A 14,592-nucleotide genomic window follows, 5' to 3' on the forward strand; every position below is an offset into this window, starting at 1 on the left:
ACATAATTATCTCAAAAAAGAAAAAAGATAAATATGTCTTCTCCGGTGGCAGTTGCAGCACAGTCCAAACTTCAAATAGGGGAGCCACAGCCACTGCCAGTGAGTCCCGGCCGGCGATGTTTGGCAGTGGGTGTGGCTCCCCTATTTGAATTTTGGACTGCGCAGCAACTGCCACTGGAGAAGATAAATTTGTCTCTTATTTTTATTTTTTGAGATAATCATATTTATTAATTATGGAGAGAAAAAAATATTTCAACAAGACTCACCAAATCCATATCTGGATAAAGGCTGGTAATGGTACTCCATGATATGTAAGAGGCAAACTTCCCACAATTCGTCATCAGCCATTCTCTAGAGTCCAGTCTGCCACTGTTGCAGGCAGAACCTAGACATAAATGTTACATTTTACTCATCAAACTTGTTAAGAGCTCTATTCTGTATATGATGTTGAATCCATACAAGTAGTGATATCATAGCGGGGCCTGGCTGGGTAAGATTTTTTACTGGTGCTGTGAAAAAGTGATGTTTCCTTTGGTGCATCACATAGGGTAGATCAGGGGTCGGCAACATATGGCACTTTGGCTGCTGTGGAACTACACATTCCAGCATGCCCTGCCACAGTTTTAATCTGCATATATTGTATGCTATGGCCTAGTATGATGTCTTAAATTAGGACGGGAGAACTTAACTTGCTTTATTCCTATAGGGTTTTCCTATACGTTCTTAGGCTGTATAGACGTTATCTATTCTCTTCAGAAATGATCATTAACTACGTAAGGGTCTGTTCATGGAGCAGTGAAAAGCCACTTATTAGTAATAACAGGGCTTTTCACTGCTTCCTCCTATTCATATAATTTCTCCAGTGGTGCCTCCATTTAGTTATATATCACCCATGCAGTATCCCCTGCTGAGGGGAGAAGAGCAGTGAAGACTGCAGTCTCCCCTCCTCCTCTTTGCTCTCTCCACTCCCTTCACCAACAGTAACCAATTAGAGGATCCTAGGGCACATGCATATGTTGGGTCACATCCATCCTGACTGCCTGTACCCCCGCTGTCGCTATAATAAGGTGACACGACATATACCAGGTCACCTTCTCCTTACGGTTATGGCTAAAACCAAGTTGGGTAAAGGACCTCTGATGAGGAGTAAGGCCCGGACATGGTACCAGAAATGCACCCTTGTGGGCTCGCTTCGGGCTCGGTGGCTCGCTCCACTTCGCTCGCCACCAGGTTACTAAAGCTAGTAGTTGGTGGCGTGGATAGTGAAAGAACTATCCCGCCGGCCTAGCTTCTTCCCCTGAAGTCAGAGGTACTTTAGCCTCACTCTGCCCCTACTATGCTGTAATAAGGTGACCCAACATATTTCGGGTCACCCTATATGTCAGAGTGGTTACTTTCCGCTGCCCTCGGCTCTCTCAGCACTCCCCCCATCCCTGGTCTGCTGTTACAGTGTGCTCTGCTGTCTACCCGCTGCGCTGTGTCCTGCTGACTCTGCTCTCCCATCCCTGATCTGCCCAAGGACTTGCTAATGTGCTGCCAGCACATGCACCAACAGAACCAGGATCCAACACACCGCAACGTCTCCAAGGACAGCCGCTGAAGACAAGATCGCAGAGGGCCTCTAATTCGTGTAGCATTGCCAGAAAGGTAAGCGTACATGAATTGTTACTTACCTTACAGTAGCTATATATCACATCGAACTGATGCGATACAGTATATAGTGTAAAGTAACAATTCTGTTTTCACTTTTTTCTTGAAGAGACCCCATACAGTAAATGAATGTGCTGACTGAGATGACAACAATACATACATTTAAAAACAAAACAAAACATTTGTTCTATTAAAGTGGCGTTAACTAAATACCGCGCACATTTCACTCATTAGCTTAAGACCAGGTGGAGTTCTGAACTGCAATAGGTTATGTGCTATGATAAGTAGGGAAGCACTTTAGCATTACTTAAGCCTGAAGAGAAGAATAACTGGATGCAAATATATGTGCTTTCAAAAAAGTCAAAAATTGAGTTAGCATTTAAACCTGTCATTATAGCTCATGAGGGAGTAACTATTTGCAATGTTAACCATACTTACTGTATGTGTGGATGTATGTATTTATATTAAGTATCCCAGGACACCTAGAGACACGAGCCCGCAAGGGGCTCCGTTGCACTCCCCCCATTCCTTCTACCCTGCCAGTATTCTGGCGGCCGAGATCCCAGGGTCGGTAGGCTGACCACCGGGATCCCGACGGCCAGCATTACATCCCCAACCCGTATAAATAATGCATACAGACATGCTTCTACTCACATCCCTTTCCACCTCCTTCATCAATCGCAACCCCCCACCCCCACCACCTCCTCCCCACACATACCTTTTATTAACATTTGTTAAATAAGTAAGCAAGGGGCCCTTTAACAGAACCCTTCACTTAAAGCAGCCAAATTCTGCATAGGAATGAGGATGTATAAGAATCCTGTTTTTTTTCCTGATTGGATACAGTAGGTGTGACAGCCTGGTTGCCGGGCAGAATTTGTGGTGTGGTGTTTGAATGTCAGTCAAATTTTTGTGCGCCTATTGGAGCTGAAAGGGGGTGGATGGCTAGGATTATGTAAGGGAGCTACCGTTTACACTACAACCCTACCTGGATCATTCCCATGTCCTACCCAGGTAGTTACCCGTGTAGGATTCACAGGTCACTTGATCCGGGTTTTTGCGGGGGGAACCTTTTCCACTAGCATAAAACACCGGTAAATACGCGCCCCCGTTCATTTACCTGTGTTTTTTGAGCTAGTGGAAAAGGGGTATGAATAGCTGTGACCTTTAAGCCAAACCGTTTTAATGTGTCCGTGTCGTTATTTCTAGTGTTAAGTTTTCCTTAAGGTACCTGTGGTAAAAGATGTAAAACGATTTTAGGGGTCATTGTCTTAAATGTTGGTTACGTTCAGGTTAATTAGGGTTATAGGGTATAAGGCTTTAATAGTGTTTTAGGAACAAACCAATGGAGCTCTTAATGGACTTTATAGCGGTTGACTTTAATTGCAAAGCAAGACCCTGTTCTCCTGTACTAGCCTGTAATCAAATGGCTTTATGTACTGAAATGCAAAAGCATTGTGGTTACTAAGGATTTCCACTGTACCAGTGTTTGCTTTCTGATTCTGAAGATAGGTTTCCATATAGTTGACTACGTCATTGATGTTCTGGAGATTTGGAATCGTGCCTGAAGAATCCACTCTGTTGACCACAGAAGAGAAGTTAAGAGTTAATCATTACACTGAACAACTCCCAATGTATAGATATATACTATAAACTACTGAAAGAAAACTTTTATCTTACATGGCAGCAAAAGAGGCACAGTCCACATCTGCTAAGTAGCCCAGAATCTGAGCATTGACCATATAAAAAAAAAATTCCAATCTGACTGAGATCAAGCTGGTGTAATTATCTGCAGTGAATGATGGCAGCATTGGTCTAAGGGTGCAGAAGACGTCTCCCAATATCAACTTTGCAGCTGGACTATTAATTTGCGTTATCCCCTTCTACAATAAGAAACCAAAGATTCCATATTATTACGTACAGTCTCCTCAATGACAGTTTTACTACTCAAATAACATTTTCAAATCACAGTAAATGAGAAACTACTATACGTAGCTAAAGTAATCTTAAGCTGGGTACACGTTGGACGACTTTTTGAACAATATGGCCGATTCCGACGGATCGGAACGACATATCGTTCAAATCGCCCAGTGTGTACCCACTATATTGTGAAATATGCGCACTCCCGCGCGTCACTTGCAGTACCGCCCGTCGGCCGTACTTGTAGCTCAGGGGCAGATTTATTAAGCTCGGTGAAGTGATAAAGTGGAAGGTGATAAATGCACCAGCCAATCAGATCCTAACTGCCATGTCACAGGCTGGGTTTGAAAAATTACAGTTAGGAACTGACAGGCTGGTCCTTTATCACCTTCCAATTTATCACTTCACCGAGCTTAATAAATCTGCCCCACTGTCTGGCGATGCCATGCTCCCGAATGCAGCATGGCCCAGCTCCTCCCCCCGCCGCCGCTCCATCGCAGCCGTCATGCACTTGCCGATGTCAGCACTCCGACAGGTCCCCTCGATGCCAATATCGCCAGGTATGCACATCGTTAAGTGTGTACCCAGCATAAGTGTATGCTTTCATTCCAGGTTTAACTTGAAAGATGGTTACACAAACTGCTGTGTGACTATACCTTGCTAGCGGCTTCATTAAATTCATCAAGAAAGTTCAAAACATCTTTGCTGTTTATGTAAATGAAGATCATAGTAATTTTATCCGTGTTTGACAAGACGGCGTTGTCTGCCATGTATGTGGCCAGCTGCACGGGTGTGAGGTATTGGCCTGCAGCATCCTGCCAATCACAGAAAGGGACATACAATAGTATCAGCACAACAATGCTCAATCAACCTAAAATCAATCCATCCATCTCATATCTATCTATCTATCTATCTATCTATCTATCTATCTATCTATCTATCTATCTATCTATTATCTATCTATCTATCTATCTATCTATCTATCTATCTGTCTATCTGTCTATCTCAAATCTATCTAAAATCTCTCTCTCTCTCTCTCTCTCTCTCTCTCTCTCTCTCTCATCTCTATCTATCTATCTATCTATCTATCTATCTATCTATCTATCTATCTATCAATCTATCTCATATCTATCTATCTAGCTCATATCCATCCATCTCATATCCATCTATCTCTCTCTCTATATCATATCTATCCATCTGTCTATCTATCTCTATCATATATTTCTTTATCACATATCTATGTATAATATATTTATATATATATATATATATATATATAAATAGCATGGACCGGCACTACCACAGGTAAAGGTAGCTGCCCCGGTGCCCTCTGATAAGGATTGGGTAACGTAGAAGCAATAGGCATTCAGCTGCACTCGAGACTTTTCAATAATAAACGGTGTATTAAAAATCACAGCATAATTTCCAACGTTTCGGGACTGACACGTCCTTTTGTCAAGGTGCAAATCTCCGAGTGCCGCTGAGTGATCACTCCTTGACAAAGGGGCTACGGGCCCCGAAACGTTGGACATGACACTGTGATTTCTGATTTAAACATTAAATTTTGCACAAGACCTGGAGTGACGCCATTTTTTTCCTTGCTATGATCTGACCACATAACGGAGGGCACCCAGGCTATTGATCCAGGAAGGACCAGGAGTGCAGGGCATTACAACAATATATATATATATATATATATATATATATGAGAGAGATATTAATTAAATATATATACATATATATATATAAAGATAGATGCCATATACATAGATACATGATAGAGAAATATATGATAGAGATAGATAGATAGATAGATAGATAGATAGATAGATAGATAGATAGATAATGAGATATACAGTACATATATATAGATATTAAAGATGTATCTACTATATAAAAGCGAAAGTCTGTCCTTCAGTCTTTCTATACAAATCCACAGTTTACAAGCGAAGATCGTGAAATTTAACATACGAGCGTATTAAAACACGGCGGAGGCAACTAAAACAATTAGAAATCCCTGCACTCCTAAGGGGGAGACAGCAGATCAGAGTATATCAGGAGACAGCATAGTTTCGGAATTGCTTGAGCAATGTACTCAAATCGGTACACATCTTCCTTACAAACTGGAAATAAACAATGTGGGGGAAGACACCCCTAGCACCCCTAGGGGTGAGGCAGCAGCACAGAGTTTTTCAGCAGACATCAAAACTCTGGAATGCCTGGAGCAATTAACACCAAACTTGCTACTACACATATGACTTACACTCTGGGAACAAACACTGTGGGGGTAACACACCACTAGCACTCCTAGGGCTGTGCCAGCAGTGCAGACTATATCAGGACATGCATGATACGTCAGTGATGACAGGGCTGCATGTGACAGGGCCAATGACATGATGTGAGGACGGGAATGCAGGTAGTACAAACCTACACACAGAGAGCTATATAGTGGATGTAGCACGGTCCCCCAGCAGCACAGAGTATATCAGAAGATACATAATGTACTGCGCTATATAAGAAACTTTAAACAAATCGATAATTTCACAAGAGCACTGACATGATGTGAGGAGGGGAATGGAGGCAGCAGGAAGCCACAGACATAGGGGGAGATTCAAATGTTTGAAAAGTCAGTTGGGAGTCTGTTTTTCCTATCTAACAGACAGGAAAAAACAGACACCCAACCAACTTTTCAAACATTTGAATCTCCCCCTTAGAGTTGTATAGCGGGAAGAGCAGGGTCCCTTGGGGGACCAAAAAGGGGTCCCGCCACTACACATAGAGCGTCAGGGAAGCAAGATATGCCTATATACTAGATCTCCAACCAATGTAAATTAATGAACAACTATCTTTCTAATTTACCATCCTCATCCCGTAGCAAAGCACGGGTATTCAGCTATCCACAATGTTATTTATACTGCGTGGTTAATATTTAAATTTATTTTTGTAAACAGACATTCTTAAAATCCCGGGCAACGCTGGGTACTCCAGCTAGTATAGTATAATATATATATATATATTTCTATCTCATATCTATTTTATATCTCATTATCTATCTAGCTATTTATCACATATCTCTATCACATATCTATCCATCTCTCTATACAGTATTTATCTATATCACATCTATCTATATACTGTATCCACTGTACCTTTCTTTCTCATATCTACTTATTCCTATAAATACACAACAAGCAGATATACTACACAACATCTTTTATCTCTGTATACTTACAAATTGAAAGCTTGGGTATAGTGCTTTAATTTGCGCATTGGTAGCTAATTTACCAAATGCCCCCAAGTTGGTGTTGAGCCACACGCCACTGTCTCCTGTGCTTGGGAGGCATGCTGATCCTATAAGAAATATACATGGAAAGTAAGCTATAGCGAATGGCCCAGCACACCTACCCATTCATGAGACACAAAGGAGGTGGAACATGCAGATATGTTCTCTTACCAGTGGATGAGAGCTGAGCACTTAGGTAGCCATAGGCATAGTTAAATGCTGCTTGTTGGACAACTTCTGAATATTCCGCGAAATGACGGCTTAATCCAGACATCCTGCATATTCGTAAAATAAGTAATTGTTTAGCAATTAATCCGAATGACATTTAGTTGCTGTATAGAAATTGCATACAGTGCATTATAAACAAAATATATGCTATTTTATTTATGAGTATGGATATACCAGAGGCGGATTGGCCATAGGGTCTACAGGGAAGATTCCCGGTGGGCCGACGCCCCCGTGGGGCCTGTTTTGTTTGAGGACATGTGGTCCTTTTTATAGACATAATGAATAAGATGCAAAATAATTTGCATATATGAAAATGACTTTGCCACTTAGCCTGTGATTGCAGATGATCTAGTGTATGCTCTGTCTGCCTGCTTGGCTGACATATAGGATTGAGTGATTAGTGATTGGAATACGGTTGGTGTAATAAGCAAGACAATATATATTTCTAAAAAATTACATAGTTTCCTAAATTCTGAAGGTGTATCATATAATGTGCTCATAATATTTAATTTTATTTCTTTTTTTACTTCCCCCTTGATGCTGGACATGCCCACTATCTGGAAAGTTTTGGGGGGAGGGTGCTGCTGCCATGGCCCATGGCTAGACCTTACACCTCTGGTGCTGCCCATGTGGGGCCACTAGTACAAATTTTTCCAGGGCCGCTTTTTGTTCCCAATCCGCCCCTGGGATATACTGATTCTCTTTCTTACATGATTTGGAAGGAGTTGCAGTTAGTCTTATTTGGCAACTGGAGGATATCACTTGCAGAAAAGCTTGTCAAAAAGAGATCAAATTTTCCATTAATACCAAAATAGGCATTAAACTGGGCAACAGTAAATGTAGGTAAGTAAAGTGAGATCTGGCCAAATATGACAGCGAACATATCATTTTGGATATTGGCATTTGGCAAGGACGCTAGGTTGTTCTGTAGGGAAAAAAAGAACAAATAAATAAATAATATAAATAACTGAGCATCTTATAGATCAGTGAACACTTTGCTGACGTTGCAGAATCTGGTGCGGCCCTTACCTGCTCCGCAGTGGTCGTTAAGGTGGACAGGAAGCTGTCTAACTGGGAGAAAGAATATTCAGACAGAGTCTGAATAACGATTTGGGCATTAGCTGGGTTACTGAGTGTATCTCCGGTGAGGGACATATTTGCCACTTGCTCTGGACTCAGGACACCAATAGCAGAAAGCTGCAAATAGAGAATACCACACATCATTGATATAGCTTTTATGTGTCTTTAAGAGAAGTGCAACACAAAGTAATTTTAAGAGTTGAAGGGGCTTTGTTCAAGGCACCCATCCGCCCCCATTCCGCCTATATATTTTATGCAGCAGGCACCGCATAGCTGTTTCTGGAGGTGCCATCTTTACGGTAATATATTTGGAAAAATAGTGCACTTTCATTATCCCAAATTAACATGAATAATATTGGACTCTTAAGAAGAATAAGCATTCTTATTGTCCCCTAAAATATTATAAAATAATATCGCCCCCCCCCCCCCCCCATTAGAGTTTCATTAAAGTTATTTGCTTCCTTTATCCTATATAATAAAAGGGCTAACGCTGCTCCTCACATCTACAGGGGGGATTCAAGTGTCTAACGCACCGGAGGCCACTAGATAGTGCCCGACGGAGCAATTCAAGTGTTGCTCCGTTGGGGCGTGCACAGCCGCCTGCACTGATGTTACTGTTAAGTTTTTCCAACATTTTGACGGGCTGGTAAGTAGTCAATACATCAATATTTTCCTCATCTGCCGGTAGATATGGTGCTTTTTTTTCCTCTGGCAACTTTATTTTGCCATTTAGTTAAACAATCAATGTTCAAACCACGGAATAGTAAATCCAGTGGATTGGCGGTCAGAGCCGCCAGTGATGTGCGGCGGTTAGAAGCCATCACCATACTTCCCATTTAGTATATTTACCCCGGTATGTCAAGCGTGCAAAACTGCCAAAATATACAAAGTATAGGGGTGATGATGGACATGAATGAAAGGTGTTAGTGGACATGAATGAAAATGTCTGTATTTACTAATTGTAGAGAAAGTGGTAATTGTGTACTTTCCGAACTCATTGCAGAGACATAAGATTTTCAATTTTTTTTTCATTTTTTAACTTTTTCATACTTTAGGGTCCACATGGGCTATGATTGGGAAAAGTAACCTGTGCTGAGCACAGCGGTAACTGAGCGAGGAACCTTGCCCGAAGCATGGCGAGCGAAGCGAGCCATGCAAGGGGATACGGTGCACTAATTGGGGTTCCCGGTCACTTTCCAAAGAAGATTACACACAAAAAATGTATGTGGAGGATTAGCCTAAATAACCGTGATCTTTGCAAAGTGATTTTAGAAGATATTTCCAGTTTTTGGCTGCCGAAAGTTCTATATAAGATAAGCTGAAGGCTGCAGAAGCCTGAGGCCATATAAGAGCCCAACTTTTGGTGATTGGTTGTTTAATGACTAAGCAGTTGTTAGGCAGATCAGTTTTTTCCGGTGGTTTTTCATATTGGATTAGAGGGTTGTCCATCAAGCTTAATGGGTTGGTCTTAGGATAGTATATAGGGCAGGGCCATTTGCCTCAGACTTCCTCTTGCCATTCATGTATGCCCGCCCGCCCTCCCGGATTGCATCAATTGTTTTTGTTTCCTGCAGTTGGCTATTGAAAGCCAGATTGGCGGGAAGTCGCTACCAACCAGCTGTCACACAGGCATAAGTGGTCATTGTGGGGCACCCTCTTTAGAAGGACGGCAGGTGTGTCCTTCTCTTGCGGTTGGACATTTAGACGTTCCCCTGCAAGAACCGAACGTTTGCCAGAGAAAAGAGTGGTGAGGCCAGCACAATGCGGGTTATGCGGGAAGGAGGCGGGGTCTGGGTACTCCCCTCCTTGGTTTGGTGGTTTCCATCTAGGTGACTGGAGCTGGTGTCTGGTAGCGACTTTCTTTTGCCATCCTCCAAGCTAAATTTAAATCTATAATCTAAATTAATTCTAATTCGATCACAATTATAGTTTAAAGAGTTGGTCAGCGATCAATAAATATCGTCTGACCTTTAACTCCAGCTACCGTGTCCGTGTCTTTATTTCAGTGTGTGGTGTAGTTTATTTTAGTGATAAGCTAGCTTAAGAAAAAGGTTTATGTAATCACAATAAAGTTATGGGCGCCTTATAAGGTAATGCGTCTGTAAAGTACACAAGTACAGAGAAAGTAAACTTACCCCATTCAAGTTAGGTATGAAGCTCAGAAGGTCTGCGTAACTAGCATACACAGAGAAATTGCCGAAAAGTCTCATTATTGTAGCGCTGCTGTTTTCACCGCTCACAGGGCAGACACCTGTATTTAGTAGACATGGATAAGTTGGTCAGCACAGTTTGCATTTATATTCATCATTACTGTTTGATTATTCACTCACAATAGAGAGTGGACTTTTTTTCTACCCATTGTATTCTTGTTTTCCTTATATATTTACTTTGGTAGGCGCTGCGGAACCCTTGTGGCGCCACATAATTAAACAACAATAATAATAATAATAATAATAATGAGATGGGGGACTGAAATGAAATTAGTGCTAGACTTGACCCTGGACACAGTGTATCCCTCTAAATGACTGCACACCTGAATGAAATGGACTGTGCATACTGCTGTAGATCAGATAATTTAAGTCCCCATAGTAAATACTGTCTATCTCCTACGGGCTTTTGATTTTTGAGCTACTTGGCTATCCCTGAATTTAATATCCCGAAATTATAGTAATATAATTCTGCAATGATAATGGAAATTGATTCTGTTTACGCTATAAAGCAATAAAAACAATTTAAAAAGTATTGAGAAAAAATAATTAGTTTTTACTATATTCATTTTCACTTGGTCAGCCATTGTTTCACCATCAAATAGAGATTCACTTCATTTTGGTACAGTTACAGTCATGGTTGTACTGGCCCACAGGGTACAGGGGAAACCCCCGGTGGGCCCACTGCCTGAGGGCCCAACCCCTCCTCTAGGTATTAGGATCCAGACTGTGCACTTGAAGTATAAATTATACATGTTACCTTATACTGCACATGACCTTGTATTTACTATATATATTCTATATTTATAAAGGGTCCCAGGCCATGCACACGCTAATGGTTAGCCAATCCTCTGCAGAGGTTGGCCACACCCCCTCTGTATGCTGGCCACACCCCTAAGAATGAGCCCCTATCACTGCATTCCCCGGTGGGCCCTTTATGCCACAGTCCGACACTGGTTACAGTATTTACACAGCTCTTACCTGCGGCTGTCATACGGGTTTCAGCATTATCTTTTATAGCGCCACAAAGACTCTGAGACTCTTCTGGCGTGTAGTCACCAATATGCTGGCTCACAGTCTGTACACTGGGAAGCACAAAAGCAAGAGCAATATTATAACATGGTGAGGACTGACCAGAGTAGGTTTAAAGACAAACTGCAAAAGCTGTTACAGACTTAAAGACAAACTCAATCCACTGGATAGTACAGTAATCCTTCTGCATTACTGAGCTACAATAAATAATGTGGGGGAGAGGTATCAAGCCATTGAGAGGGATAAAGTACCAACTGTCATTTTTCAAGAACAGTCTTTAAAATGGCAGATGCTGATTGGTTGGTACTTGTCTTTCTCCAAGGCTTAAAGGGGCATATATTAACGTTTATCTCCCCAAAATACCCGTTTTCCAGGGGTGCATGGAAATACAGTATTAAGCATCCGCAGGATTTAAGAAGATATCTGCTACGGACCCTCCAGTTCCGACAGCAAATCAGCCCCATAGTTTTCTAAAGGGGCTGCAATGCTATAGCATACCTCCCAACATTTTAACGTTATGAAGCGGGAGTCCCGGAAAAGGGGCGTGGCCTATTTGAAAGGGAGCGCGTACTCATGGCAGTGCCGTGATCACGAGTCACGCCCCCCGTTTGACGTCACTGAAGGGGGCATGACCAGCGCTCCCTGTTCCCCCGTCTCCATTGAATAGACGCTGTGCGCATTCGCACAGTGTCTATTCACCGCTGCTCTGCTAAGCTCTGCTAAGCAGGGCAGTAAGTAACAGGAGTCTCTCAACTGCCCCTCTCCACCGTGGGACACTGCGGCCCCGCGGGTGGGACAGCGGGACAGTCTCAAATAAACGGGACTGTCCACCAAAAATCGGGACAGTTGGGAGGTATACTATAGGGTTTACCAAGGGGCCTAATTCAGACTTGGTCGTAAAAGCAAAATCTTTCTCTAATGGGCAAAACCATGTGCACTGCAGTGGGGGCAGATATAACATTTGCAGAGAGAGTTAGATTTGGGTGGGTTATTTTGTTTCTGTGCAGGGTAAATACTGTCTGCTTTATTTTTACACTGAAATTTAGATTTCAGTTTGAACACACCCCACCCAAATCTAACTCTCTCTGCACATGTTATATCTGCCCCACCTGCATTGCACATGGTTTTGCCCATTTGAAAAAAGTTTGCTGTTGCGATCAGGTCTGAATTAGGCCCAAGGTTTTAGCATACAGCACCTATGGGTATAATACATGTTCTTTAGGAGAAAGATTGTCTGGGTCCCTCCACATCTGCCCCCGATGAGGCATGCACAGACACTGAACTCGGAAGCAATGTAAATGCATAAGCTATAACTCTGATTCCAGCTCTTTGCTGGGATTGGCTCTAACCGAAGCCTGTGTCCCGGCAGCAGATTGTTATTAAATTTGAACTAAAATTAAAATTTTCACATTGCGAATGTAGACGATATTATCATATCCCATCCACATTTACAAAAGTGGTATATGATAAATCGTCCCCCAACTATGCTATTTGTCCTGTGCAAGCCGATAGGTATATTACTCTCGCAGTGGCATGTCTCAATTTTATAGCATTCTGGAATGAGCAGACAGAAAAAGGTGGTTTTGCGTAGTAGCAGCCCAAGCCTGGATGACTGGCTAACAGTCTCCTAGGTAACCACATATTCTGTACTGTTTGGTTGAATCACACACAGTGGCATGGAAGTAATTTCACAGCAATGGGAAAGGCGAACGCCCTTCTCTGAATATCATGACTTTGAGGAATCTCCATACATTACTTTTTTAATGGGTCAACAAGAGAAATTTGGAGCAACAATGAAACTTTAAATGATTGGGATTCGTTGGCCATTATGCTACAGTCCTTATTGTGTGATGAATAATATGCAGAAAGACTGACACTCGATAGCCAAACTAAGGTGGTCATTCCGAGTTGTTCGCTCGCTAGCAGTTTTTAGCAGCCATGCAAACGCTATGCCGCCTCCCACTGGGAGTGTATTTTAGCTTAGCAGAAGTGCGAACGAAAGGATCGCAGAGCGGCTACAAAATAATTTTGTGAAGTTTCAGAGTAGCTTCAGACCTACTCAGCGCTTGCGATCACTTCAGACTGTTCAGTTCCTGTTCTGACGTCACGAACACGCCCTGCGTTCGTCCAGCCACGCCTGCGTTTTTCGAACACTCCCTGAAAACGGTCAGTTGACACCCAGAAACGCCCTCTTCCTGTCAATCACTCTGCGGCCAGCAGTGTGACTGAAAAGCTTCTCTAGACCTTGTGTGAAACTACATAGTTCGTTGTAATAGTACGACGCGCGTGCGCATTGCGCCGCATACACATGTGCAGAAGTGCCAGGTTTTTTTTGCCTGATCGCTGCGCAGCTAATGAAAGCAGTTAGCGATCAACTCGGAATGACCCCTAGACCCCTAGTTTCTCTACCAACAGATGTACTTACAGTAAGCTGTAGTCTTCGCAATCAGTACCAGTCATGAATGCATTAAACAGTTCCGGAGTTATGCTGGGCATTAAAACATTTACACGATCCATGAGCAGCTCATAGTCGCTTTGGTCATAGCTGGCCAGTGATGACATGCTCATGTCAGCGGTCAAAGACAACAGCCGATAGGAAGCATTGATATTCGTAAACTTTACGTTCATCTACAAGACATAAAAACATAAACAACATAATGCTTTAGGTCACAATGTGTATTGCTCTATTTTCTGGGAGAATTAAACTTTCTGCAGCAAAAAAATTAATAAAAATCTGACAAGAATGTTTAGTAATAAAGTTAATAGGATTTACCAAGTAACAGTCAATTTCTACAAGGGTCACTGTACCTCTTTGAGTAATTGTGCCAAGACGTCAAGGAATGTGTATAAAGCACCAAGGCCAAGCTTCTGCAACCTGGCCGCAATTTGGCAAATTATTTCCTCATTGTTAATAGACATTACAGCCCCTTGTGCCAACTGCGTTGCGCCAAGAGTGTAGATGACATACTCCTGAAAGAAAAGGGAATCAATTTATTCCATCCTATAAATGATGGAACATGAAGGAGTGTAAATATGAAGGATTGGAAGATCTGCTTAAACACTCATTGGTACTCACAAACTGGTAGTCCACTTTCCATCGCATACAATCAGTTATATTCGGATAACTAATAAACGCGCCAAAGTTCCTCTCCATCCAGGTTTGAGCTGTGTCAGTTGTCAGCCCACAACAGA

The 14,592-nt window shown here is 42.3% G+C and overlaps 1 protein-coding gene across 1 annotated transcript in view; it reads right to left on the reverse strand.

Moving 5' to 3' along the window:
• The window catches only part of LOC134943827 (uncharacterized), a 67,749-nt gene extending 53,725 nt beyond the window's left edge, over positions 1 to 14,024 (reverse strand). The window contains exons 1-11 of the mRNA XM_063932436.1: positions 13,826 to 14,024; positions 11,350 to 11,453; positions 10,297 to 10,412; positions 8,111 to 8,278; positions 7,792 to 8,006; positions 7,025 to 7,128; positions 6,803 to 6,921; positions 4,227 to 4,385; positions 3,331 to 3,533; positions 3,134 to 3,228; positions 267 to 385 (exon numbers count right to left, since the gene is read on the reverse strand). Coding sequence (XP_063788506.1) covers positions 267 to 385; positions 3,134 to 3,228; positions 3,331 to 3,533; positions 4,227 to 4,385; positions 6,803 to 6,921; positions 7,025 to 7,128; positions 7,792 to 8,006; positions 8,111 to 8,278; positions 10,297 to 10,412; positions 11,350 to 11,453; positions 13,826 to 13,968 — 1,545 coding nt within the window. The 5' untranslated portion in view covers positions 13,969 to 14,024. The remainder of the gene's footprint in view (positions 1 to 266; positions 386 to 3,133; positions 3,229 to 3,330; positions 3,534 to 4,226; positions 4,386 to 6,802; positions 6,922 to 7,024; positions 7,129 to 7,791; positions 8,007 to 8,110; positions 8,279 to 10,296; positions 10,413 to 11,349; positions 11,454 to 13,825) is intronic.
• Positions 14,025 to 14,592: the final 568 nt, after the last annotated feature.

This window comes from Pseudophryne corroboree, chromosome 7 (assembly GCF_028390025.1).
Source record: "Pseudophryne corroboree isolate aPseCor3 chromosome 7, aPseCor3.hap2, whole genome shotgun sequence".
NCBI classification, from domain to species: Eukaryota; Metazoa; Chordata; class Amphibia; order Anura; family Myobatrachidae; genus Pseudophryne; species Pseudophryne corroboree.